Source organism: Prunus avium, chromosome 3 (genome assembly GCF_965620075.1).
Source record: "Prunus avium chromosome 3, drPruAviu1.hap1.1, whole genome shotgun sequence".
Taxonomy (NCBI): Eukaryota; Viridiplantae; Streptophyta; class Magnoliopsida; order Rosales; family Rosaceae; genus Prunus; species Prunus avium.
In genome coordinates, this window is record NC_142286.1 from 35,094,795 (window position 1) to 35,122,647 (window position 27,853).

At 38.2% G+C, this 27,853-nt stretch overlaps 6 protein-coding genes across 9 annotated transcripts; 2 read left to right on the forward strand and 4 right to left on the reverse strand.

Moving 5' to 3' along the window:
- Positions 1-201: 201 nt before the first annotated feature.
- CYCD6;1 (Cyclin D6;1) lies at positions 202-2,467 on the reverse strand. Of its 2 annotated transcripts, none has more exons than XM_088250013.1 (6): positions 2,047-2,467; positions 1,802-1,852; positions 1,504-1,599; positions 1,222-1,423; positions 981-1,111; positions 202-880 (listed from the first exon to the last, which is right to left on the reverse strand). In XM_088250013.1, the coding sequence occupies exons 1-6, from the start codon at positions 2,221-2,223 to the stop codon at positions 626-628; spliced, it is 912 nt and encodes a 303-aa protein (XP_088106139.1). In that variant the 5' UTR covers positions 2,224-2,467; the 3' UTR covers positions 202-625. The 2 variants fall into 2 exon arrangements, with proteins under 2 accessions (XP_088106139.1, XP_021832317.1); XM_021976625.2 differs by having other exon boundaries at positions 1,802-1,882; positions 2,047-2,466.
- A 4,653-nt stretch (positions 2,468-7,120) lies between these two features.
- On the forward strand, positions 7,121-9,215 carry PETC (photosynthetic electron transfer C). Its single transcript, XM_021976683.2, has 5 exons — positions 7,121-7,282; positions 7,385-7,626; positions 8,178-8,295; positions 8,526-8,708; positions 8,961-9,215. The coding sequence occupies exons 1-5, from the start codon at positions 7,244-7,246 to the stop codon at positions 9,060-9,062; spliced, it is 684 nt and encodes a 227-aa protein (XP_021832375.1). The 5' UTR covers positions 7,121-7,243; the 3' UTR covers positions 9,063-9,215.
- A 222-nt stretch (positions 9,216-9,437) lies between these two features.
- LOC110772230 (tryptophan decarboxylase TDC2-like) lies at positions 9,438-11,118 on the reverse strand. Its single transcript, XM_021976652.2, has one exon. It carries the CDS (start codon positions 11,101-11,103, stop codon positions 9,568-9,570), a length of 1,536 nt encoding a protein of 511 aa, XP_021832344.2. The 5' UTR covers positions 11,104-11,118; the 3' UTR covers positions 9,438-9,567.
- Positions 11,119-12,950: 1,832 nt separating this feature from the next.
- On the forward strand, positions 12,951-16,302 carry LOC110772195 (equilibrative nucleotide transporter 3-like). Of its 3 annotated transcripts, none has more exons than XM_021976610.2 (10): positions 12,951-13,431; positions 13,946-14,053; positions 14,158-14,262; positions 14,446-14,601; positions 14,697-14,840; positions 14,963-15,068; positions 15,244-15,416; positions 15,507-15,667; positions 15,742-16,000; positions 16,086-16,302. In XM_021976610.2, the coding sequence occupies exons 2-10, from the start codon at positions 14,012-14,014 to the stop codon at positions 16,191-16,193; spliced, it is 1,254 nt and encodes a 417-aa protein (XP_021832302.1). In that variant the 5' UTR covers positions 12,951-13,431; positions 13,946-14,011; the 3' UTR covers positions 16,194-16,302. The 3 variants fall into 3 exon arrangements, with proteins under 3 accessions (XP_021832302.1, XP_021832301.1, XP_021832303.1); XM_021976609.2 differs by having other exon boundaries at positions 12,952-13,431; positions 13,987-14,053; XM_021976611.2 differs by lacking the exon at positions 12,951-13,431 and adding an exon at positions 13,481-13,566 and having other exon boundaries at positions 13,987-14,053.
- Positions 16,303-17,281: 979 nt separating this feature from the next.
- On the reverse strand, positions 17,282-19,089 carry LOC110772243 (putative GPI-anchored protein At4g28100). The gene is made up of 2 exons (XM_021976669.2): positions 17,886-19,089; positions 17,282-17,796 (listed from the first exon to the last, which is right to left on the reverse strand). Exons 1-2 carry the CDS (start codon positions 18,525-18,527, stop codon positions 17,464-17,466), a joined length of 975 nt encoding a protein of 324 aa, XP_021832361.2. The 5' UTR covers positions 18,528-19,089; the 3' UTR covers positions 17,282-17,463.
- Positions 19,090-24,177: 5,088 nt separating this feature from the next.
- On the reverse strand, positions 24,178-25,779 carry LOC110772242 (transcription factor MYB41-like). Its single transcript, XM_021976668.2, has 3 exons — positions 25,540-25,779; positions 25,317-25,446; positions 24,178-25,214 (listed from the first exon to the last, which is right to left on the reverse strand). The coding sequence occupies exons 1-3, from the start codon at positions 25,670-25,672 to the stop codon at positions 24,368-24,370; spliced, it is 1,110 nt and encodes a 369-aa protein (XP_021832360.1). The 5' UTR covers positions 25,673-25,779; the 3' UTR covers positions 24,178-24,367.
- Between the last annotated feature and the right edge of the window lie 2,074 nt (positions 25,780-27,853).

A 27,853-nucleotide genomic window follows, 5' to 3' on the forward strand; every position in this document is an offset into this window, starting at 1 on the left:
ATAACTTCATAATCTCAGAGCAGAAAGAAAAACATAAACTCAGAAAGAAACAGAGAATTTTTGCAGCTGTCCAAATTTATTGGTAACTGTTTAAGCAAAGAAAGAACCCATCAATTTCTTCTTCCAGAGTCACACTGTGACGGGGGTAAAAGAGTAATTTTATCCAAAAACCTTTTTTTCCCGCGCTGGCTGCAAGCAAGATACAGAATTGAGTTTGTCTGGTTGTTATTTCTTCTCCAGAAACTAACAAAGCTAAAAACCAACACGTACAGAATTGAAAAAACAAAAAATTCAATTCGAAGTTGATTTATTATGTCTTCTTGTCTTTGTTTGGTTCCTAAAGAAAACAAAAAGAAGATAGCTTAAAAAAAATACAAGAGAGAACAATTCCTTTTAATTTCTTCTCCTACCAAAGAAAATGTAACTGACAGTGTTTGGTCTATCCATGATCCATGAGATAAAAACTTCTTCTGCTTCTTTCTCTCTCTCTCTCCGATTAGTTCTTTTTTTCTTCTTTTCTTTCTCTATTTGTTTTCTTGACCATTTTCTCTTTTTTTATTGGGGCTAGTGTCACTCTCAAAGAGACCATTGAAGTGATAAGCTGTGGAAATAGCTAAGATTGGTCTCAGCAGTTTTGGATCTGAGAAATTTGGACCCTGTGATCTTTACAATATTCACTAATTTTTCTCCTCTTCATGTCCCTCTCCAATCTTAAGGTGGTCATGCCGGTGACGGTAGTCTTTCCACTTTCTGCAGAGCTTGAAAAATTATGGTCTAGCACATTGGCTGCTGTCACTGAGCTAGACACCATCTCTAACACTGAATCGAACCCATCAGCCTCAATGTCCTGCATTGCACTGTAGCATTGCAACATGTTTTCCTGCAGAAAAAGAAAAACATAATTATTAGTTGACATGTAAAGATGCGTACTTTCATACAACAATGATCAAGATTGTGTTTATTAAAGAATGGTCTTTTACCTTATTTACATATGAACAGTTGGAAAGTGCTTTTTTAAAGCAGGGGTATTGCATAGGGAATAATTCATGAGAAGCAAAGAGAAGTGCAGAGGCAGCAATTATTGATGGCTTAAACCCCAAAAGCTCTGCATCTGCAAACAACAGAAGGTTTTGGTAACACTGTTCATCAAGGTGGAAAATTTAATTTCTTAACAGAAACTGAATTAAATTTCCAAGCGAAGTTTTTATCTTATGGAAGTACCCTTTTGAGATTTGAAGATGATTTGGGCGGCTCTGGCTTTGAGAGCCTGCAGCAATGGTGGGTCTTCTAGTTTGAACAGAGAATTGAAAAATGAAATGAAAGAGAAGGGTGTGATGGATCGCATTCTCCATTTTAGAGCTCCCAAAATCAGCACTTCCATCCTTTGGATCGTTTGCGTGTCGAAAATGATGCCTCCATCACCCTATACATACCAAAACACTCATCAAATCTAAGACCATGAATGAAAAAGTATACAAAATTAATAAAAATGTGTAGTTTTACCTGAACATCAGCAAGAGAGAAATCTGCTTTCTTCATCTTGGCAGCTAAAGAAACGCAGGAGATTGCAAGAAGCTTGATGAGCCATGGCTTTGGTTGCTGTTATACCAAGCATCATTTTAAATCTCATCAAAAAGACTTGAACCCAGAAACAATTTATAATGTGCCATTTTTGTTGGCATTTGCATTCTTTTAGAACCCAAATTGTTAATTCATACAATTTTTGTTTTCAAAAGCAAGAAAAATGCTTCCAAATTGTTAATCTTTTAAGAAGCATACACCATGGTGTGAGTTTCTTTACCAGCATTCCTTGGCAGGACAAGAACCGGTCAAGATAATTGACAGCAAGGTACTGCAAAAGGTTATCATAGTTACAACAAAGCTGCAAGGACAACATAGATTAAAACAAGTTCAGAAGTCAGAAGAAACACATAAAGTAAAAGGAAAATAAAGTGAGCAAAAACAGAGTTTCTGGGTTCTTGAATTGGCAAACAAGAGCAAATTTAAGGGTTTTTTTTTTTTCTCATTTCTCATGAGAATTAGTACCTGTGAGATGGAAGCTACGGCTTCCCTTCGAATAGAGATGTCAAAGTCTCTAGCTTGAAGGGTTTGAAAGTAAGTCTCTGATGGCATGTGATCAGATTCAAGGGAAAACAGAGAAGTGAGTGTGTCAGAGCGGACGTCATGGGAGATTGTAAGTGGGTTTTCAAGGTCGAGCTCCATGGATGAGTCTGGTAAAGTTTTCAGCGAGTCTGAGGACAGAGCAAGAAAGACATTGTTGAAAGCAAAGCAAAGCAAGTGGTAAGATAAAAAAAAAAACAGAGAATTTGGTGGTGTTTTTTTGTTTTCTGAAAAGAAAAGGGTATGTATGCTGCAGTGAATGAGTGTGGGTGAAGGCTTGGACTTCACTCCTTTACAGCTCTCTCTATGACTCTCACTGTATCTTCTTATAGTGTTTTTGCAATTTGCACTGACATATGGTAATGCTACTTGGAAAGAAAAATTAGGATGAGAGGGTTTTGATCAGATGGGTTGCAGCTCAAAGGAGTTTAGAGTGGACCTCACAACATAGGATTGGTTGGATTGGATTGGATTGGATTGGATTGGAGTAAAAACTTGGGGGGCTTTGACCTTTGGCTATTTGAGCCAATCCACACTTCCAACCACGTTTATGTATTTTAAAATACAAGTAATTTCTTATGTTTAACAATCTGTTAATGGTAATACTGTTAATTTCTTATGTACATATATGAAAATGAAATACGAAACATTGGAATCTAATTTAGTATTTTTTTGCACAATAAAGTGTATTATTTATACAATAACATCACAACTAGGTACGGTATATGCATGTATAAATGAAGGGAGAAAATCGTAAGATTGAAAATCACTCATGATTTTCTTCCTTGATATGTGTATGATCCGGCCTTCTATTCAATCGAGGAAATCTAAGCATTGAAAAAACCCCTAACATAGGTCTAGAAATAAAATAATATTGTTTCAACTTCTTCATCTACTCTCCCCACCCTCTTCCTCCATGTATTAGTCAACCAAGGAAACAAGAAGGAGGTTTGAAACGTTGCCGCTTTACACCAAACTATGTAACCACTCCAGTTGTGAAAGTCTTTATTAAGATGGGGATGGATGGATGGATGGATCCCCAAACACGAAGTCACAAACAATATAATTCAGTCTTTTCATGGCTATGGCAGAGTGACAGCTCGAGCATATGTCCCAAATTGAATGAGTCTCCATTCTTTCTTACAAATAGAAAAAGACTAATAAAAGGACAAATATTTTACTACTTTTTACTGCATCATAACATGCATGATCACCACTCAGAATGTATATAATTAAATTATAATCATATGTCATAACTAGTTCAATTAACAACGTATCATGGTTGATTATTACCTGATAACATAATGTCATTAATAATGTGTTGCCAACAAGTGGTGATTTGTTTTGATAGGAACTTGTAAGTTGTAAGTGCTACTTTCCTTACAGCTTAGCAATTAAGTTTTGTCCAATAATACTCGAAATAAGGTATCATAACTGAATGTGCTTAATAGGCACGACCCAATTAGGAGGCACATTATGGTAAGTACCAACCATACACATGCATTCAAATTATAGCCATCAATGATTCCACAAATTATACTCCTTAATTAAAATAACAATTTTGAGATACGTTGTTGAAATTAATTTGATAAACATGTACATAAAGAAAGGATGTATATGCATTTGCAGACCAGAGGTCTAAAGTTCGAAACCTCATGACATCATAATTGTATGTGTGTATAAGAAATCCCGGTTATTATCTCTAGTTTAGACTATGACTTGTATTAAAATATATGTACAGTTAACATTAATGCACACATATATTCACATTACACATGCATGTGAATAATCGTGCATGCTTTATATTTGTTATACCAAATAAATAAATAATTAGTATAATTAGGCTTTGGCTGGGGTGAGTGAGACTAATTAAATCGGTGGTGTTCACTAATAATATTTGATTATGACTGTCGACGGAGACAGAGACACAAAGGAGGACCATCGATCATTAAGAACTTTCTAAATAAAAGCGTGGTTTTATTTATATGCATCTTATGTCACCCCCTATGGCAGTAGCCGAAATCGAGGTCCCTTTTTACCACATGGATTGTATACATGGCCATAGTCTACTCTCCCTCCCCAATGGATCAACCAAAATGCTAATGAGAACAGAGCTACAATAAGTCTCACTCAAAAAGCCAAACATTCATACGACTGGTCTTGTGGAGTGAAAAGGCCCCCCACATTCTCAAATGCACCTACTTTTTTGAAATTATTCACCAATCGAATTAATACTTTGACCTATCACTTTTGATCCGGAAACCCACATGGCTCTTGTATAGAAAGAGGGAAATGTCATTAAAAAAAAGAGAGTAAAAATCCCAATTAATTAACCTCCATTATATGGTTAGAATAGAATTATTAGTTATAGAGACTTTGCAGATTAATGTTTTGGGGATACTGATTGCCTCCTTAACTGTAAGAGCATACTCCTCGTTCGTGTGAATCACAATTTGACGTATATATACAAAAATAATTCATCAAAAATATAAAAAGAAAAACTTAGGCACACATATGCTATCGGTAGGAATGTAAGAGCTCTTAGTAAGGAGAGAAGTATTTTCCATTTTTTAGGGACTTTCGAACTTGAAGTCTCTTTTTAATGTGAAGAAGAGAAATACAACCAAATTAATAACTAGTTAATACTTGATAGACGACTTGAAGTTATTAGGTCTTGACGTAGTGATCAAGACATCATAGTCTTGGCAAATAAATAAATAAAATACCAAATAAAGATGGTTTGGCATATGTCATTGGCAATGTGCTTAAGTGAAAAGAAAAAAAAAAAACAAGAGAAAGAAACAATGTGCGGCCATTCATCATAATTAGACCGTAACACATAATTATAGATCATGCCATTCAATTATTATGCACGGAATGTCCTTTGAATAAATTTTCTTTTGTCCTTCGAAATTTGATTCATCCTTTTCATTGTTTCGACATAATAATTTCCTTGAATTTGGATTCTAACCGCATTTAGGTGCTCATTGGCTTTCAATGCTTGTAACTTATATGGTAATGGCGTCAAAATCAAGTCATATTGTACCATTCATACTCAATTTCAACTTCTAAGAATCCAAAGTTATCGTATTTTACCATTAATGTAAGCTGGGAGACAAAGAAGCTTAATTTTGTGTGTGTTATCACTTAAATCGAAATGCTTAATTTGCTTTGAAGAACGTTCTATTTTTTTGGGGGTTGCTTCAAGCTTGCTCCATCTCGATCCCCTACTTTTAATCATTGATATGGGTACCTTATATATATATATATATTTCTTTCTTCCTACTTTCTTTTACTTTCTTTGTTGTTGTTGGGTGTCTTCATCTTTGACGAAAACAATAGGTTCTCTTTCGTTCTCCTCAACATTGGTGCAAGAGAAAGCAAAAAGAAAGAAACCCAAAGAATACAATTCCTCTCTTTGTTTTTTATATAGTCTTTGGAACACAAATATATGCACAGTCCCTTTTACTTTTCCTCTCCTCTAGCTATATATATATATATGGGTGAGATAAAAAATTAAGGAAGATTAATTAATTAATTAATTAGGTTGTTAATGGAAGAGTTTTGATTTGCCAAAGGATGAGGGTGGCAGAGAGTGAGGAGGTGGAGATAGATTGCACGCTTTGGGAGTGATATTGTGAGAAGGCAGAGTGAGTGAGAGAGACAAAGGGAGAGAGATGGAAGCACATGATGAGTGCATATTTCACGCCATACCCCCATGCAGATAACATCATCATTCATTCTCTCTCTCTCTCTCTCTCTCTCTCTCTCATTTGCATTTGCAAATTCATGGCGGAGACAGGGAAGTGGGCCTGGTTCTACTTTGGGACAAAAGTGAAAACCTAGCTATACTCAATTATTTATGTTCTCTGGAGAATTCATTGGCAGCATACTGAATGCGAATTCCTAGCTACCACAAAAACAGCTTGGCATAGATAAAGTCTGTTTATCTCACGCATACACACACACATAGAGTTCACAGAAGGAAAATAAAAAAGAAGTTATAATACTGTAATTCTTTTTTCGGAACAAATTACCGTAGTTAATTACAGTTGATCAAAATTCATTGATTAACATTTTAAAATTTATCAAAAACTTGAGCGACAACCATTGAATTTTGGTCCATCGATAGCTAGGGTAAAGAGTTGTCCTCAGGAATTCATGGTCCTACCCCTATGTAGGGACCAAGAGAACACCCTTGTTCATATACACTCTTTATTTTGAACAGGCTATAACAGCTATTGTCCAAATTATATTTGAAGTGGAATGTCAAAACTTGGGTGCAATAAACTAGGATAAAGAAGCATAACCCAATTATATTTGAAGTGGAAGTGCAGACAATTGGTTATTGCTCTTACTTTACTGTCAAAAGTTGGGTTTCTAAGTGAGAAAAAAAGTGATGTGCTGAATTGTCTATTGCATTTGACTTTTGGTTCATGTGAAATCATGAAATAGTGATCCCCAAGCATTCTCACTTGTCCCAGTTTCCACTTTCAGAAGAAAAACCCTTTTTCTGGTAATGCTGACCAAGTCACTACCAAACAAACATGTTTCACACACATCACAAAAAGAATGAAAAATGGACATCATGCAAATTGTTTCAACTTTCACACCAACAAAAATGTTAGCCCAATTTCCAAAACCAAGATCACCACAATGGCCCATTTCTACAAATAACAAGCTTTGTTGGCAAATTCATTGGCGGCCCATCACAATCTTAGGTATCCCAGCCCATCAATGTTATTTTTTTTAGTACAAACAATAGTCTAAATTATACACGGGAGGGAAACTTCTCACAAACACACAACTATGATGTTATGGGAGATCAAACCTTAGACATCTGATCAATAAGTCAATGTTCTTTTCCACTAGGCTAAATTCCGTCTTCAATTTTTATTGTTTATTAAAATAATAGTTAAACTTTTTTTTTCCTTACAAAGTTTCTAGTATAGAATAGGAAAATAAAAATCTTTGATCTTGAACATGTGGTAATGTGGCGCCCTTTTGGCTTTGCGCCTTATCCACTAGCGGCTGTGGTCGTTACAAAACCAAATTTCAACTACACGAAAACCAGAGAAAGAAGAAGCTAACAGTAACATCTCCAAGAGAATAATCTCACAGCATGGCTTCCTCTACTCTATCTCCTGCTACCACTTCACAGGTAACTCAAACTAAACCCAACTTGAATTTCCTGATGTGGGTTTGGATTGGAGGGTTGAGCTATAATAATTATGTCATAAATGGGTTTGAATTTTCTTTTCAGCTATGCTCAAGCAAGAGTGCAATGTTCTCATCAGCACAAGCCCTTGCTGTGAAACCCAGGAGGACCCAGATGGTGGGAAAGGGAAAGGGAATGAGAATCACGTGCCAGGCATCCAGTATTGCGGCTGATCGCGTGCCAGACATGGGCAAGAGGAAGCTTATGAACCTGCTTCTTCTGGGTGCCATCTCTCTTCCCAGTGGCTTCATGTTGGTTCCTTATACCACTTTCTTTGTCCCACCTGGGTGAGTACACCTACCCTTTTCCTAATTTCCAGTTTTTTTATACCTTTTTCTTTCATCTTCATGTATGTATTTTGTTGATTGTGATTGATTTTGTGTTTGTTATTGGGTAGTTCATTGAAATTGGATTACTCTATATCATGTAAATATTGAACTCATTAACCCAATGTAGCTTAGGGAAAAATATTCACTTGAAAAATTCAATCAATTTTTACCTTGATTTACTTTGCATAAGCTGTTAGTCTCATTGCTTGGCCCACTGATGTAAAGTTAGCTCTGCATAACCTCAATCAGAACAATCAAGAAATTGGATTGTTCTGAAAGTGTAATGAAAATGAAATATTTAAATAGAAAAAAGTTAATTTAAGGTAGTGAATGGCCTATCTCAAATATTTACTACTAAAGAGCCCAACAAGGTCTCTTGATACCATGATAGAAAAGTTCATTACTTTACTGCTATTTCTACTACCAAAATCCTTTTTTTTTTTGGCTTGAAATTGTGTATCGTTTGCTCATTGACATGGTTATTTTGATTGATTGGAGAACAATTATAGCTCCGGGAGTGGCGCTGGTGGTCAAGTTGCCAAGGATGCTCTTGGAAATGACGTGATTGCATCTGAATGGATTAAGACTCATGGCCCTGGTGACAAGACTCTCACACAAGGATTGAAGGTATTGATACATCTTACTAATGAACTACAAACATGTACCGTCTGGTTTCATCTCCCCATTTCAATTTATACGAAAAGTTCAAGCCTGATTTGCAATACAGGCAGCAGCATTATGGGCTGATGATATATTTCCATGGTGTGCTAAAACATTCCCAAAATCAGATTAAGAACTTGGGGAAGTATGCATACTTTTACAAGGTAAACTAATTTTGATTCTTTGTTTATTATCAGGGTGATCCTACATACCTTGTGGTGGAGAAAGACCGAACTCTTGCCACATATGGAATCAACGCTGTCTGCACTCACCTTGGTTGCGTGGTGCCATTTAACACGGCTGAGAACAAGTTCATATGCCCCTGCCATGGATCCCAGTACAATGAACAAGGAAAGGTTGTCAGAGGACCTGCACCCTTGGTGAGTTAATTTAGACTTCTATCAACTCTTGCCAATTTCTTTTTCTTTATGGTATATCGATACCGGTTTCTAGCTTCTACAATCTGCATTCATAAACTCTGTCAAAGTGAAGGATCATGCAACAATTTGTTCTCCCAACTTTTCCCATAATTGTTAGGCCATCAAATGCTGCATGTTACATATTGCTTAGTCTGTTTCTTCATCTCATTCTTTCTGTAATAACCAATGTTTCAATTTGACTTGCTCGAACAGTCTCTGGCGTTGGCTCATGCTGACATTGATGAAGGGAAGGTGGTGTTTGTTCCATGGGTTGAAACAGATTTCAGAACCGGTGACGCTCCATGGTGGTCTTAAACATCACAAGGCAACCCTCCCGTATCATATCATGTAATTTGAAATGTTTCGCTACTACATTTTGCTTCCTTCATAAACAACTTGTATCATAAGGTTCATCTTTGTTAAAATTTGAAGCATATAATATGCAAGGAGGACCTAATTTTTTTGGAATCTGCCATCTTCTCATCTTCTCTTCTTACGTATAAACTAGTGGCTTTTGCAAAAATGTGTTCGATTTCACCCTTGTATACTGATAGTTTTTTGAGAAATTATAGAGTAATACGGATATACAAAGCGTGTTTCACCCTTGACACAAATCCCACAAATAGTTTGCCAAGAAGAGAATATTATTAAATTGTGCAGCTTCTTCCACATTTTTGTACAAGAGTTTATACCAATTAAATGAAGTGACACAACCAACGTGAACCCCTCAACAATCAAATTTATGTCCCCATAGATACATCACAGAGCCACAGCTTGGATTGTATACTTCCTTATTTTGGGCCACGTTCACTGATCCATATCATACACCCTTGACCTTGAGCACTGTATCGGCTCCATCCTTGATCAACTGCCACGCGGCAATAACGTGCCTCTCTTCCGTAAGCGTGGCCCCCACTGCAAATCTTAACATGTATACCCCACCGACTACAGTGTGGCTCATATAAGCACGACCCGTTGAGTTCACCCACTCGAGTAGCTTCCGGTTCAGCGAGTCAACATAACTCGGCTCGGCCCTAGAAAATGACTTGAGCCGAAAACAAACCAACGCAAACTTTCTGGGCACCACAACCTCGAACCTTAGGTCGGATATTACGAACCCTTCGAACATTCGAGCCATCCGAACATCGGACCGGATGTGGCTCTGGATATTAGCAACGCCATAGCTACGCAGCACGAGCCATAATCTAAGTGACTTGAACCTACGTCCAGTGCCCAGTTGCCAGTCCTTGTAGTCCACCACTGAGTCAGACTCACTGGGTTGGTTTCTCAAATACTCCGGGTTGGTGCTCAACGCGTTGACCAACAAATCCGACCGCTTGACCCAGAGGCAGCAGCAGTCCAAGTAACTGAGCAGCCACTTGTGCGGGCTCAGACTCAGTGAGTCGACTCGCTCCACCCCGTTCAAGTAATGCCTAAACTCGGGACAAATACAAGCACTTCCACCGTAAGCGGCGTCCACATGGACCCACATGTTGTAATCGTTTACCACGTGGGCAAGCGGCTCGAGGGGATCGACGGCCGTGGTTGAAGTTGTCCCCACGGTTAAACAAAGGTAAAGCGGGACCAGCCCGGATTCCACGTCCGCCTCCACCACCGCACGAAGTAACTCGGGAGACAAAGCGAAATCGGAGTCCCGGCTGGTGGGGATAGACCTTACATTGGAAGGACATATCCCGGCGAGCCTGGAGGCCTTGGTGAACGTGGAATGGGTCTGATCAGAAGAATAAACGACGAGCTTTTTCACGTCGTTTGTTCCCAAAGCCTCAAGCTTCCGGTCTCGGGCTGCAACGAGAGTTACAAAGATGGCTTCGCTGGTGGTGTTTTGAATGACACCACCACCGCCACCGCTACCTCCAGCAGTGCCCGATGAAAACATGAAGGACGCGGGAAGCTTGAGCATGTGGGCCAGCCAGTCCATGACGACCATCTCGAGCTCGGTGGCGGCGGGGGAGGCGAGCCAGTTGAACCCGACGGCGTTGAAGCAAGTGCACAGCATTTCGCCTAAGAAGGCGGCGGTGCTGACGGTGGCGGGGAAGAATGCGAAGAAGTTAGGGCTGAGCCAGTGAGTGATGCCTGGGATCACGTGGGCGGAGATGTCGTGGAAGATGGTTTGCAGGGGTTCGGGGAGGTAGGGGGCGGTGGAGGGGAGGCGGGAGCGGAGGTAGTTGGGCTGGACTTGGGTGAGGACAGGGTAGGATTCGATCTTGGCGTAGTAGTCGGCAATGAAGTCGACCATTTGGTGAGCTTGTTTGCGGAAGTCTTCGGGGTCTAAGGGTTTGAAGACGTCGGTTTGGGACAAGGAAGAATCTGTAAAGTTCACGTCTAAGCTTCCCATTTTGATCAAAATGTCAAAATGTTTGTGTGAAGAAGAAGAAGATAGATAAAGCTAGGAGGAGGAGGACGAGGTTTGAGCATATAGCGTGCATGAGTGAGCAAGGGTTGAGGGTAACGGGGTTATTTATAAAGAGAAATTTTTGCGGTTTGGAGTTTTGATGTAACAGGGGGAAATATTACGTATGAATATATGTTTTTGGGGTAATTATAATTTTAGTCACTCGGATTAGGATTGAATTTAATTTTGGTCACCGCACTTTCAATCTTTCGATTTTGGTCACTGTATTTGCAACTGTTAGCAAATCATGTCAAATGTTTCAATTCTGTTAGTTTATTTAATTTAAAATATTTTTAAAAAATATTAAATTAAAAATAAATCAAATTTAATTATTAGAACATTAGTAGAGAAAGAGGAGGATTTAGAAATTGAAAATTTTCTAATATTTAATTTAATATTAGAAAAATATTTTGAACTCCCACATTGTTCTCATTAAACCTTCTATTCTATTAAATGGAAGAGTTAGAGCTCGTGTCGGATTGACATTTGCAATTGACTTAGTTAAAAGCCTGTCCACTTTTTTTCTTTTTGGTGCATCACTGCCACATTAGTCGTATTGGTTGCATGAATGATGCATGAAATAAACAAGGAGGTCGATGACTTAAGTGACTGGCTGAAGTCAGAAAATATATGTATAAAAATTCAAGTTTATCTTCAAATTGAGTTGAATGGAGAATATGCAATTCATAGTAACAACAAAAAGGTTTAAAGAATAGAGTTGGTAGCTAGCTAGCTAGCTTGGGTCAATGGACATTATTGCAAGCAGCCGAGTGTAATTATGTAGGAGGCAACTGTAGTCTGTATGGATTTGGAACCATTTGCTATCTTCAAAAACATACCTAAACAGGTGTGCTTTTCCAAGAAGCACCGTTAGTCAGAGACAGATTCTGGATTTTGGAATAAGTTGGGGCTAAACCCTCCTTCGTGTTAGAGCATAGAAAGTGGACAAGAGAATACTAGGGTTGCTGGAGAAAATGGAATGGATATATGGGCTTTTGGGTTGCTGACTATAATCTTTAAGTAGTGGTTCTATAACCTCAAATTGATTCAATGGAGCCATTAAACAACACAGAAAATTAAAGATAAATCAAATAATGGGTCCATAACTTAGTGGTAAGAGCATTTGCTTACACATCAGTGGTCTTAGGTTTAAAAACTCAACCTCAAGTTGGGTGCAGTCCACGGATTCTTGTTTGTCTAGGGTTTAGGGTTACATTCCTTTTTTAATTTAATGACTCATATTTATGATATCATTTAAAACGGGTAAGATATTGCCATTAATTATCATATTTCAATTCAATTCCAGATTTCTTCAATTGTATTCATTGACTTCGTTAATTGGTTGGTATTAGGGGCTTAATTTGATACTTTGGTTGATGTCTTCTCCTCCTATTTTTCTTTCCATCTTCTTTTTACTTTCTTTCTTTTCTTCATCTTCTTTTATTAATTTCTCATAGAAATCCTCAGCCAAATGCATATACTATTCTTTTTAATATTGAAACAGTTCTCAAATTCAAATTCTCCTATCCTCATTGACAAAATATATATATGTGAAGGCAGAGACTCGAATGAGTTATGTTACAACAAATTACATGTAATGTTACATCATAAAATGACATAATAATAATAATAATAATAATAATAATAATAATAATAATGTTTTCCTAAAAATATGTTATTAAAATTAGAGTAGAATGTGAAAGTGACGAGTAATAGGCGCCGTGACGGCGTAGTCAACTGCTCTAAAATGTGAACACAGAAAGCGTCCTCTTTCAGAGTTTCACTCCTCCTTGTCTTTTTTATGGAAAGAAAACCCAACAACTGTCTCCTCCTCGTTAACGCCCTCCTCAAACTCAAACACTTCCAAATTAATAATTTTCATTTCAATACCATCTCTTCTCTTCTCTTCCCCCTTTATTTTCTATTTTCTTTTCTTTTCTTTTCCTTTGCGAAACAAAAAAAAGGGAGAGAATTGGTTTGGATTAGAATTTAGTGAATGTTCCGGAGACCGCAGAAGCAGAAGAGAAATCTCCCCTGCCCCCCACAAACGTCATCACTGCCACTCTGGATTTTCACAGCAGACGCCTAAAAGTTTTCACCTTTTTTTTGGGTAGTATTTTGTTGAAAAGGGTGTTCTGTTCCCATTGGTTTAAAATACCATATAAAAGAGGGGGCAGAAGATTCAGATTCTGGTAAAAGATTCAGAAGGATCAAAGTGTCTCTTTTCTCAGTCCACCATACATATCCAATCCCACCCACCTTCTTCAAAGAGTAAGTTCGTATATCTCCTTTGTGGATAAAGATTTAGTTTTGCATGTTTATCTGCTCTGTTTCTACCCCTGGTTCTCTCTGTCTCTCTGTCTCTCTCTCATGTGACATAGAGAGAGTGGTGAATAAAAGTCAAAGGTGATTGCTTGGTTGCATTCATAAATCTATAATGGGCTGGTTTAGATTAATGTTTTTGTTCCTTCTTGCATAATAAAATGAAATATTTGGAGTTGGTTGGGGAGGACTTCTCATATTTGTTCTTACTTGTAATGAAACTTTAGGGGAAGAAGAGGCTAGAATTCAATTTTTACGTTTGCATTGTAGATAAGGGTTGGACCAATGCTCACTTAAATGTGTAAAGCCTTCTCTGGTTGAACCTCAATGTTCTGGTTGCTGTGCAAGCAAGAATTTGAATGTATACTTTAATCATAATCATTGAAGATAGGTTGACTATAATTTATTGCATTTAGCGGCAGATTCACACTAAGATTTGATGTTGGTGACTTATTTTATGTAGTCAATAAACCAAAAGATTTGCCATAATATCATAACTTGTAGGGGAGCTGGTTGAATAGAGGCAATCATGGGAAGCCCTGATGTAAATGGACCCCCACCTAAGCTTGAGGTTTGTAGCGCTTCTTTTGTTTCCTTTAAACTAGAATGAACTTGCAATTAGAGCAAATCTATTTGTTGAACCAGTTTCTGATATGCATTTGTTCTCAATTATAGGGGAAGTATGCTGCAATGGTGGTGTGCTGGCTTCTGGGAAATGGATGCCTCTTTTCATGGAACAGTATGCTTACAATAGAAGATTACTATGCTGACTTGTTCCCGGTAACTGTCCTATCCGATGTGATTTCGATTCAGAAACTACAATATCTAGTTTCTACATTGTACCTATCTCTCAGATTTTCTTTGAGTTATATGCAAGTAGACAATATGTTTTGACAGTTGTAGCATTTGGAATTGGATTGCCGCATCAGTTGAAGTTTATTTTTCTTTTTTCCCCTGGTGCAGCGATACCATCCCGCAAGGGTCCTCACTCTGATGTACCAGCCATTTGCGCTCGGAACAATTATAATCTTGTCGTATCATGAGGCGAAGATGAATACTAGGAAAAGAAACCTATTTGGATATGTCCTATTTTTCATAACTTCTCTATTGGTGCTAGTTGTAAGTGCAATTTAAATCTTCAATTAACATCACCAAATGCTGCTATTGAGAAGACATATGATTAAGCCTCTAAAATGTGCTTCATTCTGCCATAGTTGGATTTAGCTACATCTGGGAGAGGAGGCCTCGGAACTTTTATTGGAATTTGTGCCATTAGTGCTGCCTTTGGAATTGCAGATGCTCATGTGCAAGGAGGAATGGTTGGAGACCTCTCTTTCATGTCAGGAGAACTCATCCAAGTCAGTATTTGTTTTGCAATAACAATTACAAGCTCTATGTTTCATTTTTGTCTTCCTTCAAGTTGTCGAAATTTATGGACCTGGTTATAAATTTGTGAGTTTTCTTGTTTCAAACTGTTCAGTCTTTCCTTGCTGGTTTGGCTGCATCAGGAGCCCTAACCTCTGCTTTGAGGTTAATTACAAAGGCAGCATTTGAGAATTCCCACAATGGTCTTCGGAAAGGAGCTCGTAGGTTCCAGTTTTCAAGTTTTCATATTTGTTGTTGAACATGTTACTGTTTTCATTAGGACCATCGTAAACTTAAATCTTCTGATATTTTGTATCTGTGCATGGTCTTGCCTACCATATACATATGTGCATGTTCAACTTACATTAAAGCACTGGCTTTCTTTTTCCACTGCAGTTTTGTTCTTTGCAATCTCTTCATTCTTTGAGCTTCTCTGCGTGATTCTTTATGCTTTTGCCTTTCCGAAGCTACCAATTGTTAAGTACTATCGCTCAAAGGCCGCTTCAGAAGGATCAAAAACTGTTTCTGCTGACCTTGCTGCTGGTGGCATCCAAACATTGCCTGAAGCGGTATGTCATTCTCTCCAACATATGCTCAAATAATGCCCCAACCCATTCATCTTCTAATGTTCTAAGAAAAAACACTGCAAATTCATGCAGGATGAGGAAGAGCAGAGAGATCTAGAGCGGCTGGGGAACAAACAATTGCTGCTTCAAAACATCGATTACGCACTCGATATGTTTCTAATCTATGCCCTCACTTTGTCAATTTTCCCTGGATTCTTATTCGAAGACACCGGATCACACAGCTTGGGTACATGGTATGTACTTAAAACATAACGTTACTTGGTGTCAACAAGAATTTTGTTCTAAAATCTAGGGTTATACATGTCAGGTATGCACTGGTTTTGATTGCAATGTACAATGTGAGTGATCTGATTGGGAGATACATTCCACTGGTGAAATTCCTCAAGTTGGAAAATCGTAGAGGGCTTATGGTTGTGATTCTTTCTCGTTTCTTGCTCGTCCCGGCATTCTATTTCACTGCCAAATATGGTGACCAAGGCTGGATGATAATGCTCACATCCTTCTTGGGTTTATCCAATGGTTACCTCACAGTCTGTGTGCTTACTTCAGCACCCAAAGGTTACAAGGTTTGTGCACTGCATTTTATACTCGAAAAGTTTAACAGTTTGTCAAGTTAAAGAAGTAAGATTGATCAGAATTTGGGTTTTGCAGGGGCCAGAGCAAAATGCTTTAGGAAACTTGCTGGTTGTGTTCCTACTGGTAGGTATATTTGCAGGTGTAACACTTGATTGGCTGTGGCTTATAGGCAAGGGCTGGTAAAAATTTGATTTAACTGACTTGAAGGTTGTTCCAATTTGTCAGAGTAAAACTGGATTCTGTTTTTTGGTGATTCATTATTAAATGGTAGAAGTAAATATTTGGTTTTTCAGTTTTTTATTTTATTTTATTTCACAAGAACATTTAGGAAGCACTGGAACTAATTCTTTGCTTCTGCATTGGGGAAAACATTTTCTATCCCACAAAACAAATGCAGCCTAAATGCCCATTCAAATTTAGACTCCAAACTGTGCCATTAGATACAAGCGTAGAGGCCGAGAAATTGGACATGCTTAAGTCAAAATTATTTGGCCCGAAGTTTATGGAGTTATACAGGCCGATGGACCGCACCAAAAAAAAAAAACTAGTTCAAAAGAGGAGTGTCAAAATCGCTACCAACAAAAAATTGATGTCCACGAAAAAAAACATTTATCCAAGCCGGGCTACGTGACGACAATAATTCATCCGCAATTCGCTCCCTAGAAGATGTGAAACTACCTAATTAAAACTTTATTTAATTCATCTAATCTTCACATAACAATGTGTTTGGGTTTTATAATCCAAAATTCTTAGCATCTCGTGTCCCCAGTTTTGCATTTCTATGCGACCAACATACTCAGTCATGGGGAGTTGCTAATGCTATTTTCTATCTCTCTGTGTAGCTTTCCAAACACCCCCAACACAAATCGTCATTAATGAGCTTTGGGTACCACTACCACATTTCTTTAATTCTCTAGCCCCTCCTTGCTTCTTTATTCCAAATCATTTACCATTAATGCACTCCCACAAATTTTCAGTACCACAAATAAATAATCAGATAGAGAATGTCTCAAACCTCAAATTGCCTTTACTATTCTTACCCATTGACCCAGTCTTTCATGCAACAATCCCCACACTTACAAGCCAGTCACTTGAGGACCAAATCATTATAGTACCAGGCAGGCAGTGTTCCCATTTTTTGCCGACGTGAATAAGTCAGTTTGTGAAGACAGTGTGTCCGTCCCATTGCACCCCGATACACCGGTCCCTTTTCAGTACATGAGTAATTTGGGATATTGCTTTTTAAAAATGAAAATGTAAAGAAATTTGAATTAGTAAAAGTAAGACCTTCCCTGCTGTACTTACTATGAGCTGAAATTTACAGTGGGCAAAATGACAAAAACAACCCAACAGCCCCGTTTGTCTACTAGCATCACGTGACCCGACACGACAGGGATTACCAAAAAAATTGGGCAAAAACCAAGACTTGAATCTTGATCCCCTCTCTCTCACCCTAAACAAACAGAGAAACCAAGATGATCAGGGGCAGAATCGGAAACAACAAAATGGACGGTGACGATGCGGGCGCTTGCGCCTTATCGAACTGCAGTGAATCTACGGCCAGCGGCATGTTCTCCTGGTCCGGGCTACACGTGGACTCGTGCGGTGGGTGCGCACTGTACATTATGGCCCGCAGCACCGCCGATACAGTGGGTATGTACGCCGTTTTGTTCCGGGCCAGCAGCCACGTCAGCCCCATGAGCTGGCAGTCCCTGTTGAACATCTTGCTCGCTCTGTCGCTCGTGGACTTGTCCCCCGCCGTTCCGTTCTTGCTCCCACCCTTGAGCTGCAATTAGTACTTACCAGTCAAGTAAGACGGCATTCTGGTCAAACAAAACAAAATATGTTATAGAATTGTGGAGAGACGAAACTGACCTTCTGGAGAGCGCCGAGGCACTTGGTGCAGCCAGAATACGAAGAGTTGCGGCAGTTCTTCTCCAAGTTCTTGACGGCGGCGGTGGGCGTGGCATTGTGAAACCCTAGCGACACGTTAAAAGCGGCGGGGCAGCTGAGTGAGCCGATCTGGTGGAGCCGGATGCCGCAGAAGCACAAAACGGCGTCGCAGCTGGCGTTCGGCTGAGGAATCCGGATGTTTCGGCTCACGAGCGAGGACTGCAGGGAATTGACGCACTTCTGCGAGTCGTCCGGCATCATCGGCTGGTCGAGGCCGGCGGAAGGAGCCGGAGCCGATGAGGGGAGCTCGAGAGCTGACCTGGCATGGGCAGCGAAGAGCCAGGCTGCTAGGACAGGGCAGCATCGGCTGCGGTCGAGGTCTCGGCCGCATGCTTGGCTGACGCCGCCGAAGAGCTCGTCGGAGAGGTCGAGGTGGCAGATTTGGGTTGCGGTTTGGGCAGGGAGGGCCGGGACGGTGTTGGGGCTGGAGTACTCGCCCGGTTTGAGTGGCTGGGGGTGACCGGTTATCGGTTGAGCGAGTAAACCGGCGAGGGTAATGTTAAAGCTGGATATTAACAAGAGAAGGAAGAAGGTGAAAGTGGTGGAGGTTGGAAATGATGGCATTTTGGGGTGAAGTTGTGTTTGTTTCTGAGGAAAATGATGATGAGCAGGACGAAAGTGAGTGAAAGATAAGGACTTTGATATCTGGTTTTGTTTTTGTTTGAGAAAGGAGAGAGCTTTATGCTTCTTTTTGAAATTATGAAATAGTAAAGGTGAAAAAGGAGGAGATTCTGAAATATTCAAAGGACAGCCATTGTGTTTTTGCTTTTCGGGGCTGCAAGGCTGCTGCTGGCACCCACTGTCTCCTCCTCACGACCTAAACAGAGCAAAAGCCAAAACAACTGAGCAGAGATGGGACTGAGACTGTGAGAAACCCACCCAGAAAGAAAGATCGGTTTTTTTTCTTTTACTCTTTTCTTTGCGGTTGTCTCTGTTTCTGATAAAACAGAGAGTTTCTCTCTCTAGAAATGGTGGATATGATTTGATGGGTTTATAATCCAGATGAAAAAGGAAGGATGAACCGTGAGCTGAATGAGAGGGAGAGAGAGATCTCTCGATTTATGCAGAGACGCTCTCTCTACTGTGTATAGTTCACTCACGAAGTACAGTGGGCATTCATCAATTGTGTATTATACTATATAGTATATGAATGAACTATATGAAAAAGGGTTCTACTTTTGGATTCAATTATTTAAAAAGGAAAAGGACAATTGGGTTGGGTTGTGGGGTCCTCGAGAAATAGAAGATATTCGTTTGGTAGAGGCTAGAGTGAGAAGGAAGGGGTAGTATAATACTGGGTTTTTATGCATGATAAAAAAAAAGGCTGTCTAAAGATTTGGCAGCTTGTGGTGTCATTTTCCTTTTCATTCTCTATCCTCCTCACACTCTGATATGATATGAAATGAAAGTGCTCTCTCTCTCCTCTCTCTTTCCTTTTATTTTTTCAATTTTGTGTGATTGCTGAGCAGCATGAACTTGCCATAGCCTTTTTCTTACTTTTGCTACAGAAAAGGCCAGAGGGTCATTGAGCCATTGATGTCATATTTTGTGCTAAGGACATCTTAATAATCTAATCATGATATAAAGTATAAACCAAGCAAGCAATAGCCATATGAGTAAATAAAAAGGCTAAAAGGGTATAATTATAAATGAGAAATTAGCATGGCCAACAAGAACAATGTGAATAATAAGAAAAAAAAAGTTCAAGTTCTAGCATCTATGTAGTATGTGTGAGTTTAATATATTATCGTCTCACTCAATAAAAAAAGTCTTTAAAAATGAAAAAGGAGTAAAGGTTAAAAAGAGAAAGTAAAAGAGGGAGGGGGTAGTTTTTGTGTATTGAAACTTGTGCATGAAAAAGGAAACAACAGTGGAATGGGAGGGCATCCTAGGGAATTGACCGTTTCTGTGTTGAACCCTTTCAAGCAAGCACCATATGCGTGACCTTGAGCGTGTGTGGTTACTAGGTAATAGCTCCTCTTTCAGACAAAAGTCATCGTGTGCCTGCGTGACAGCCAATGCATTCAACTTTTCCACAAATTATTTTTCAAAAAGATAACATAAAGTAATACAAAACTGGTCAGTCAGAGAGAGAGAGAGAGAGAGAGAGAGAGAGAGAGGACATTACATTGCAGTTCACATGGAACGAAATGGAATGGCCACACTCCAAAGTTTAAAAGACTGTTTGTTTTACCAACCCTTTTCTATATGCAGAAAAAGCAAAATTGTAAAATGTTCCAAATGGTGTCCATTATCTTAGCTTATTGCAATATCAATATTCCATTTCTACAGAGGAAAAATTAGCAGAAAAAACCCAAGTAGTAGGTTCCAAATCACAGAAAAGATAAGAGAGAGAGAGAGAGAGAGAGAGAGAGAGAGAGAGAGAGAGTTTGTGGAATTATATATACAAGGGAGAGCAACAGTCCAAGGGAGAAATGAATAAATGAAAAGAGATGCATGTTGTGTTTAAAGACAAGACAAACATAAAGCGCCAATCAAGCAAAAATTATTCCAACCAAAAGTTCCTTTGGGAAAAGCTCAACACTCTCTCCCGTTTGCCCCACTGGTTTTCTTTTCTTTACATTCATTTTAAACTTTGATTTGTTAAAGCTTCTTCTCTCCCTTGGGCTCTCTTGGGTTGGGTCCCCCCTCTGTATTTTAAACTTGTTAAAGATCACTAGGCTTTTGGTGTGTTTTAGTGCAAGCCCCATTCGTCCTTAAAAAAAGCTAATGGACTTGGCTTTTCTTTACCATTTTGAATCAGAGATTATTTTATCAAAGAAGATTAGATCAAAAGAAAAAGCAATAGATAGATGATCCTCCTCGCAAAGGTTTTGGTAATTGAGCGTAGAAAGTAGGAGAGGAAAAGCCTAAAAGGTACAATGATTGTGTTGTTGCAAATGCAGGCTATTAGTATATACAGTCTCCTAGTACGTACGGTGGTTGTCGGGTATTGGCATGCCCTGTACAAAAAGAAAATATATGGTATGGTGTCTTCAGGGGAGATTCAGGGCATTGTCGATTGTAAGGGTGAGGATTTGAGTGTTGAATAGTTTGTATCTGTGCACAGTAACTAATCACTTGTACATGGTTTGAGATATCATTGTGACAATCTGAATTGTGCGTTCAATATGAATTTATCTTATATGTTATATCTCAAATTAGTTTGAGTAAATCCCTTCCCCAATTGCTTGTACTAAAAAAAATTGAGAGCAAACATAGTCCAATTTAATTAGCTTTAGGTATCAAACTGCATACTTAACTATTGCAACATTATGATTATGTTTAACCTTCAAACTAGTAGTATAACCGAACCAGATCAATTTAGTTAATAACCGGTTTGGTTCAGTCATTTCGTCTCATACATAATTATGCAAATGTTTTTTGTTTTTTCTGTCGAAAGTTGAACTTCCTTCCAAGACCTCACCCCAAAACCGGGAGGGCACATAAACAACAAACAAAGCAACCCAATAAGAAAGCCCAAGGAATTTGACTAATCTGCAATATCAGATGAACATGAATAAACAGACTGTCCCAGATAATGATATCATCAGGTTAACAAAAATAGAAATAACAAAACTAACTGGATTAAGAACAACAAAACAACCCAATAAGCAAAACAACATCAAACTCAACGAAAAACTAAACCAGCATAGATATGCCACCATAAGCCAACAACTCTTAGAACAGCCCCCCAAGGCAAGGGAAACATAACCATGAGACTGGAAAGAGGTGGTGCGAGCACTTGAGCTGTAGCAGTGTCGTAGCTCTATACAAATTCCACGATGTACGCAAGCTGTAGCGGTGTCGTAGCCCCAAGGCAAGGGTAATTTTCGCTAGAGTTAGGTAAAGTTCTCTGAGTAGTACCACATTAGTTGGACCGAATTAGCTTGAACCTAATTATGCAAATGTTATATCACATATATCAAAGTGAATTTCATATCCTAAATTGAACAATAATTAAGAGCATTTCTTATCCTTGAAGATGCATAAATTTTAAGAAAGGGATTAGATGAGTTAGGGATTTAAGTTTATAATATTAATGGTGATCATCAATATCAAAAGTGTAAAAGGTAAACTAAAGTAAAGTAATTAGGATTTAGATTGGCCTGATGGTGTTCTGCCCAATCCCCGTTTTAGATTAGATGACAAAGAAAAATGAGCCGGTTCAAGCTTGGTTTGGGTGTAATAAGCACCTCAACCCAAACTGAAACAGAAGACCTTGTTCATGATTTACACGGCTCCCAATCAATTAACCACCAAATTTGGGAAAGAAGGCCCATTCTCGGCTCTCTCTACCTCATCTTCCTGATCAATAGAGGAAAGGTGGACATGTGTCGTCGAGTGTCAAAGTCTTCAAATAAATCGTCGTTCTAGCCACCAAATGAAAGTTTTTTTTGGACCCAAATGCGCATTTTCTCTGAAAAAACAATGAAAACATGTGAAGAATAACAAAAAGAATCGATCAATCAAGCCGCCACTAGTCCTTCTCACCTTCTTTTTTTTCACTACTAAACTCATTTTCTCCTAGACTAGACATATTTGTTTTGAATTTATAGAGCAATAATTATGTCATGCTTTGCTTGACTCCTTGAATGAAGATCACATGTCAAAAATTAATGAAAAAATGAGATATTAAATGTGTCGGGTTGAATTTGCCCGCACTTTAAGTGGAAGAAAAGCTTCTTTTTTTGTTTTTTTTTCCAGAGTGGATGAAAAGCTTTCACAACTTCAAATATTCTTTCTTTGCGTGATTGGAACAAACTAGAATCTCATTTTCTATTCCCACAACCCATTTTTTTTTAATTTTTCGTCATAAATAAGTTTCAATAATACAGAAAGGCAAAGCCAGTTACATTAAAATAAATTTAAAAAAATAAGTTGGAAGGATATAAAACCCATTACAGATAGAAAGTCCACTAATTTGTTAACATTATAATCCTATCTGTTTTATTTGGTAGCATGCCTGGGCACGTATGCTCCACACAATAATTCAATACCTGCTAAATTATGTGATTGTGTGTTTTTTTTCCTTCCTGGTGGGACAATGATGATATGAAGAGATAGAAGGAGGCATTTGGCATGTGAATGAAGACAAAAACACACTTTTTGAGTACTTATGAGCTTGGAAATCAGAGTTTTATTTTTTATTGAACAAGTAAGTGGTGGGTTTGTGGATATTGGGCGGTCGAGAAAAGGCCAAGGAGAAAGACTGAAAGTGGATCGAAGACGCACGAAAATGTGTAGCTGATTGACCAAGATGAAAAGAACAAGCAGCTTCATTTTCTTCCAGATCAACCACACCACTACATATACATGGTCAGCATACTTGGCAGGTGGCAAAAACTCAAAAGCCAAATGATCATCATCAGAGTTCTACCAATGTACGTTTGTATATGCTAAATATGCAAAACGCGTACAAATTAGACCCAATAAAAAAAGAGTGAAGAAAAGATAAAAGGGGAGATAATTTTTGTTTTGGCAATGAACATCTTCATATGATAAATGTGGATTAATCATTAATTCATTTACTATGAATATATATATAGCGACAGTTTAAACTACTGGTGGTGAGGGGTTTTCTCACACACACACAATTATGTTGTCATTGGAGTTCAAGCTTTAGACATCTGGTCTGCAAGTTAAAGTCATTTTTCACTAAACTAGACCCCGTTGACCTGTATTTTCTATGTGCCTCACAACTTGCTACTACATAAATTTAATGGAACACGTACGGAATGAGGATTTTGGAACTTTTCAAAAAATATCTATAGTTTGCTTCTCTGTAATTCATCCGAGTTTGTAAGTGATGGGCATGTACAAACAATATAAGATTAACTACGCAACTAATGATAATAGATCAACTCTGAAAATATAGGATCAAATTTTCACGCATTATTTCACTTACGTACGTACTTCTATGGACATTCACTGTTTTACCAAGTTCTACAAGAAAAAGTTCAATAGTTCCCATCCAGACTTTGGTTTCTTCTTCCCTGATATGTAGAGATCTCAAGAACCATTGAACTGTACATTGTTTAAACCTTGAACTCATCTATTTTTGCTGGCAGAGCTGATCAAACAGACATGCATGCCAGTGGTGACGGCATGGTGGTAACAAGACAGGATATACTCAATTCAAACAACATTAAGACAGTTTGGCAAAGAAAATGATAACATATGCTTTGACAAGAATATTTTCTTCACAGTGCATGGAATGGAACAAACCTAATTAGTAATTAATGTGCATGCAAACTCTACTTTGGTACACACAAACAAAAAAAAACCTGTAGTTAATTAATAAAAAATGACGACAAAGAATCTCATTATCAACATCAACTACTAGTACCAGAAATCAAATCAAAGTAGAAACACAAAACAGAAGATTTGAGTCTAAAAGATCTCTACATAATATCATTGATATCCAAAGCACTCTCTGGGATTTCAAACTTCCACCAGTCGCTGCAATAGCTTTCTTTCTCATCCTCTGTGCTGCTGTTTATGTATGTGCCCGATGAATTCAACCCGGTCGGGCTTGAATAAGGCGTCGACATAACAGAATCGAAGCTGAAATCGCTACTTCTGTTGTAATTCAAAGATTGGAAATAATTTTCGGGCAAATCAGGAATGTTGGTGGGATCACTTGAAGTAGTGCAAGGCACATAGCTTGGTTGGCAAACAGCAGTTTGATGATCAGCCCCCAAATTTGAAGGAACCATATTTTCTTGGGAAAATGTGGGGCCGTTAAAGTTGGTCATGTTGGGTGAGTACCCTTCCGCATTGATCACTTGCATAAGCTGTTTCATTTTCGCCACGTCAGCAGAAAAGTCCCCTTGGATGAGATCTTGGAGCTGGTCATGGGACTGTAAAGGTGGGAGCACTTGGCTATTTTGCTGCTGGGAATTGCCGAGCTGGTTTTGATCATGGAGATTATAGTTTTGGGAACACAATTCTGGGTTTTCTTGTTTGATTGACAACAGATTGGTTGCCAGCCTTAGCAGCTCTGGATTGACAAGCGGTTGCTGCTGCTGGGTGCTACTCAGCAAGCTTGACAAATTGAGAAGGGCAGCAGCTGGATTGTTGCACATATATGAGCTGAGAATTGAGGACAGATCAAGAAGGTCGATTCGCGGAGCATGTGTCACCGGATCAATTCCCATTTTAAGGAGCCTCTTTCGGATATGCGTGTTCCAGTAGTTCTTGATCTCATTGTCTGTCCTCCCTGGCAACCGAGCTGCAATAGCTGACCACCTGACATTATTGGAAAGCAGATAATTTGATCAGGAGGTGCAATTAATTACAAAAAAAATCATATTAAATATGTTTAGCAATTAAGCATATAATTAAGCTTACTTGTTTCCCAGGATGCTATGTAGCTGGATTATAGTCTCTTCTTCTTCAAAGGAGAATCTTCCTCTCTTTATATCAGGTCTCAGGTAGTTCGTCCATCTAAGGCGGCAACTCTTCCCACATCTTTCAAGCCCTATACATTTAATTACATTTCAATCATTAATTAGAATGAAAACAAACTGTTTGATAAACATGATCATATATATATATATGTACATGTACACACCTGCGTCCTTCGGAAGGTTTCGCCAATTCCCCGGTCCGTGTTTCTGAATATAATCGACGAGCAAAGCATCTTCTTCAGTTGTCCATGGACCTTTCTTGAGTCCATTTTTATCACAGCAAGGAGCTCTTCCCATCTTGGCAGTGGCACAGCTGATGTTGTTATCAAACTTGATGTGGAGCTGGAGATCAGAAGGTTTCGATTTCGAATCAAAGCTACTTTGTGACTTATAATTGGAAAGCAGTGCAATTAAGTTGCTGATGAAAAGGGAAAGATGAGGCATATATATATATATAGTGGAGGGATGAAGTTTGAGAAACGATTTGAAGTCAAAGGGATTTGGCGCCGGCCTCCTGCCACATGTCCATTTATTTATGTGCAGTATATATGAATGCAATATTAGGTATATAATTAAGCTATAAGCACACGTCAAAAAAGCAAAAAATAAAAATAAAATAAAATAAAAAAGCCGAGGAATTGGGGGTCACATGTAAAAGTAAACATGGTATGTGTAGTTTTATTAATCTTATGCATGGATACAATTGTGCCAGCGGGAATAATACAAACTATGCTTTTGGGCGAATGGGGTTGACTTTTTTTTTAGTTTTAACTTTTCTTCGTAAATATATGTACCCAGGTACTGAAAATGATGGGCCGGTAGGGTTGTTAGATCTGCTATCAACAAGGAGAAAAGCTTCCATCCCTTCTGTTTCCTGATTCATTCACTATTTGATCATATTTTCTATCAACTTTCTGAGGTTACTTGTTGTCGAAGGCCTTTCTTGATTTCATTTACGTTGCCTGTCATCAGCAAAATGCTCCATAATATCATATAATATTACATAATTTTCCCAGAAAAAAATAAGAAAGAAGTATAAGCGTTCCACTTCATTTACGTTAATTGTCATAAGAAATAATAATTCACCTTTATAAAAATTTCTAGTTTCGCCATTGAAGATTAGCATCCCAATTCAAGGACTTCATGGAATCATGATCATGCAGTTTAGACATATGATTTTTAAAAAAAATATTTCAGCATAGTTGTCAATCATTGATAAATTAGAAAACGGAAGTTTGATTCATGTCGTGTTTTTTTTTATTTTTTGTCATGATAATATTGAATCCTTTGACTATCTTTTTCAGAATTTGTCTTTTTTTCTAAAAGTGTTCTAAATTTCTTGATTGGTTGAAATCTACGATAAATAATTGAAAATTTTTCTTTGGTTGGTCCTACAATAATTGACACAATGTTTTTATTTTGTCAAACAAATTTAGTTCTATGTTGAATGCTGCCGTTTTGAAGATTGATAGGAACCTAATTGTGAATTGCCTTAGCACAAAAGATAAACAAAAAAAATGTTTATTTGATTTTCCTCACCTTTAATCAATCAAAAATAATAAACCCAGAAAAGTTCATGATGATGTGTCATGTTGTTAACACATGTTCCCTAACTTTCCAAGCTGGAGCGTCTTAGAAATCAAGCCATTGCAATCCAGCCACGTAGCAAACAGAAACAGGTGTACTTCCTACTTTCCAACAACAAAGTCAACCCATCTCCTGCAATCCTGAACTGACAAATGTCCTCTTCCCGTAGCAAACAAGTGTGCTTCTTTTATCTGCAGTAGCATTGTAACAAGGCAAAACCAAAGAAATCTGAGTCATTCAAAATCAGGTGCTGTAGTCCATCCACCTCTATCTAACATTACCCAAATTTGTCAAATATTATCTTTATTAATTATATATCAATCTTACTGAGATTTTGCCTTGAAGTCAAATCAAATTGCTGCTGCTGCTTGCTTGTTTGCTTTGCTTTCCACTTTTCACCTTTCTTCTTCCACTTCCCAAACTACAAAAAGAAAATCTAGAAGAAGTGATGTTTTTCCGCCCTCATATTAAATATTGCCGAGTCCTTCCTTCCAATCACAATTTAGCACACATGCAAAAATAATACATAAAAAACGCCACACTGCTATTAACAGGAAGCGAAATATTGTTCATTAAATATTCATATCTTGATGTATAAAAGGTCATTTGTTTTCAATTCCATGATCTCAGCTGTTGAACTTGGAGAATAAGTAGTTTATAAGATCAGCTCATACGCTATCAATATTATATATTCCATGTCTCAAAATAGTTTAATTTTTAAGCAAACCATAATTGTTATCCATGTCTCCCTGTTTGCTGTCTACAGGACACACACACACATATCATTTAATTTCTTTGGATCAGCAATAATGAAGCTTTTAGAAACTTTAATTTTATGGCTGTGACACGTGCCCAAATATTATGTAACCATAATATCCATTTTACGTGTTC

Bases quoted from the DNA above. Each gene is read 5' to 3' on its own strand.
- PETC (XM_021976683.2), top strand. From the start codon at position 7,244: ATGGCTTCCTCTACTCTATCTCCTGCTACCACTTCACAG. The intron at 8,296-8,525 runs GTATTGATACAT...GTTTATTATCAG, and splicing joins CTCTCACACAAGGATTGAAG to GGTGATCCTACATACCTTGT. The intron at 8,709-8,960 runs GTGAGTTAATTT...TTGCTCGAACAG, and splicing joins TCAGAGGACCTGCACCCTTG to TCTCTGGCGTTGGCTCATGC.
- LOC110772230 (XM_021976652.2), bottom strand. From the start codon at position 11,103: ATGGGAAGCTTAGACGTGAACTTTACAGATTCTTCCTTGTCCCAAACC.
- LOC110772195 (XM_021976610.2), top strand. From the start codon at position 14,012: ATGGGAAGCCCTGATGTAAATGGACCCCCACCTAAGCTTGAG. The intron at 14,054-14,157 runs GTTTGTAGCGCT...TCTCAATTATAG, and splicing joins GACCCCCACCTAAGCTTGAG to GGGAAGTATGCTGCAATGGT. The intron at 15,417-15,506 runs GTATGTCATTCT...AAATTCATGCAG, and splicing joins TCCAAACATTGCCTGAAGCG to GATGAGGAAGAGCAGAGAGA.
- LOC110772243 (XM_021976669.2), bottom strand. From the start codon at position 18,527: ATGCCATCATTTCCAACCTCCACCACTTTCACCTTCTTCCTTCTCTTG. The intron at 17,797-17,885 runs GTCAGTTTCGTC...TACTAATTGCAG, and splicing joins GCCTCGGCGCTCTCCAGAAG to CTCAAGGGTGGGAGCAAGAA.
- LOC110772242 (XM_021976668.2), bottom strand. From the start codon at position 25,672: ATGGGAAGAGCTCCTTGCTGTGATAAAAATGGACTCAAGAAAGGTCCA. The intron at 25,447-25,539 runs GTGTGTACATGT...TTAAATGTATAG, and splicing joins AAACCTTCCGAAGGACGCAG to GGCTTGAAAGATGTGGGAAG. The intron at 25,215-25,316 runs GTAAGCTTAATT...CAATAATGTCAG, and splicing joins CATAGCATCCTGGGAAACAA to GTGGTCAGCTATTGCAGCTC.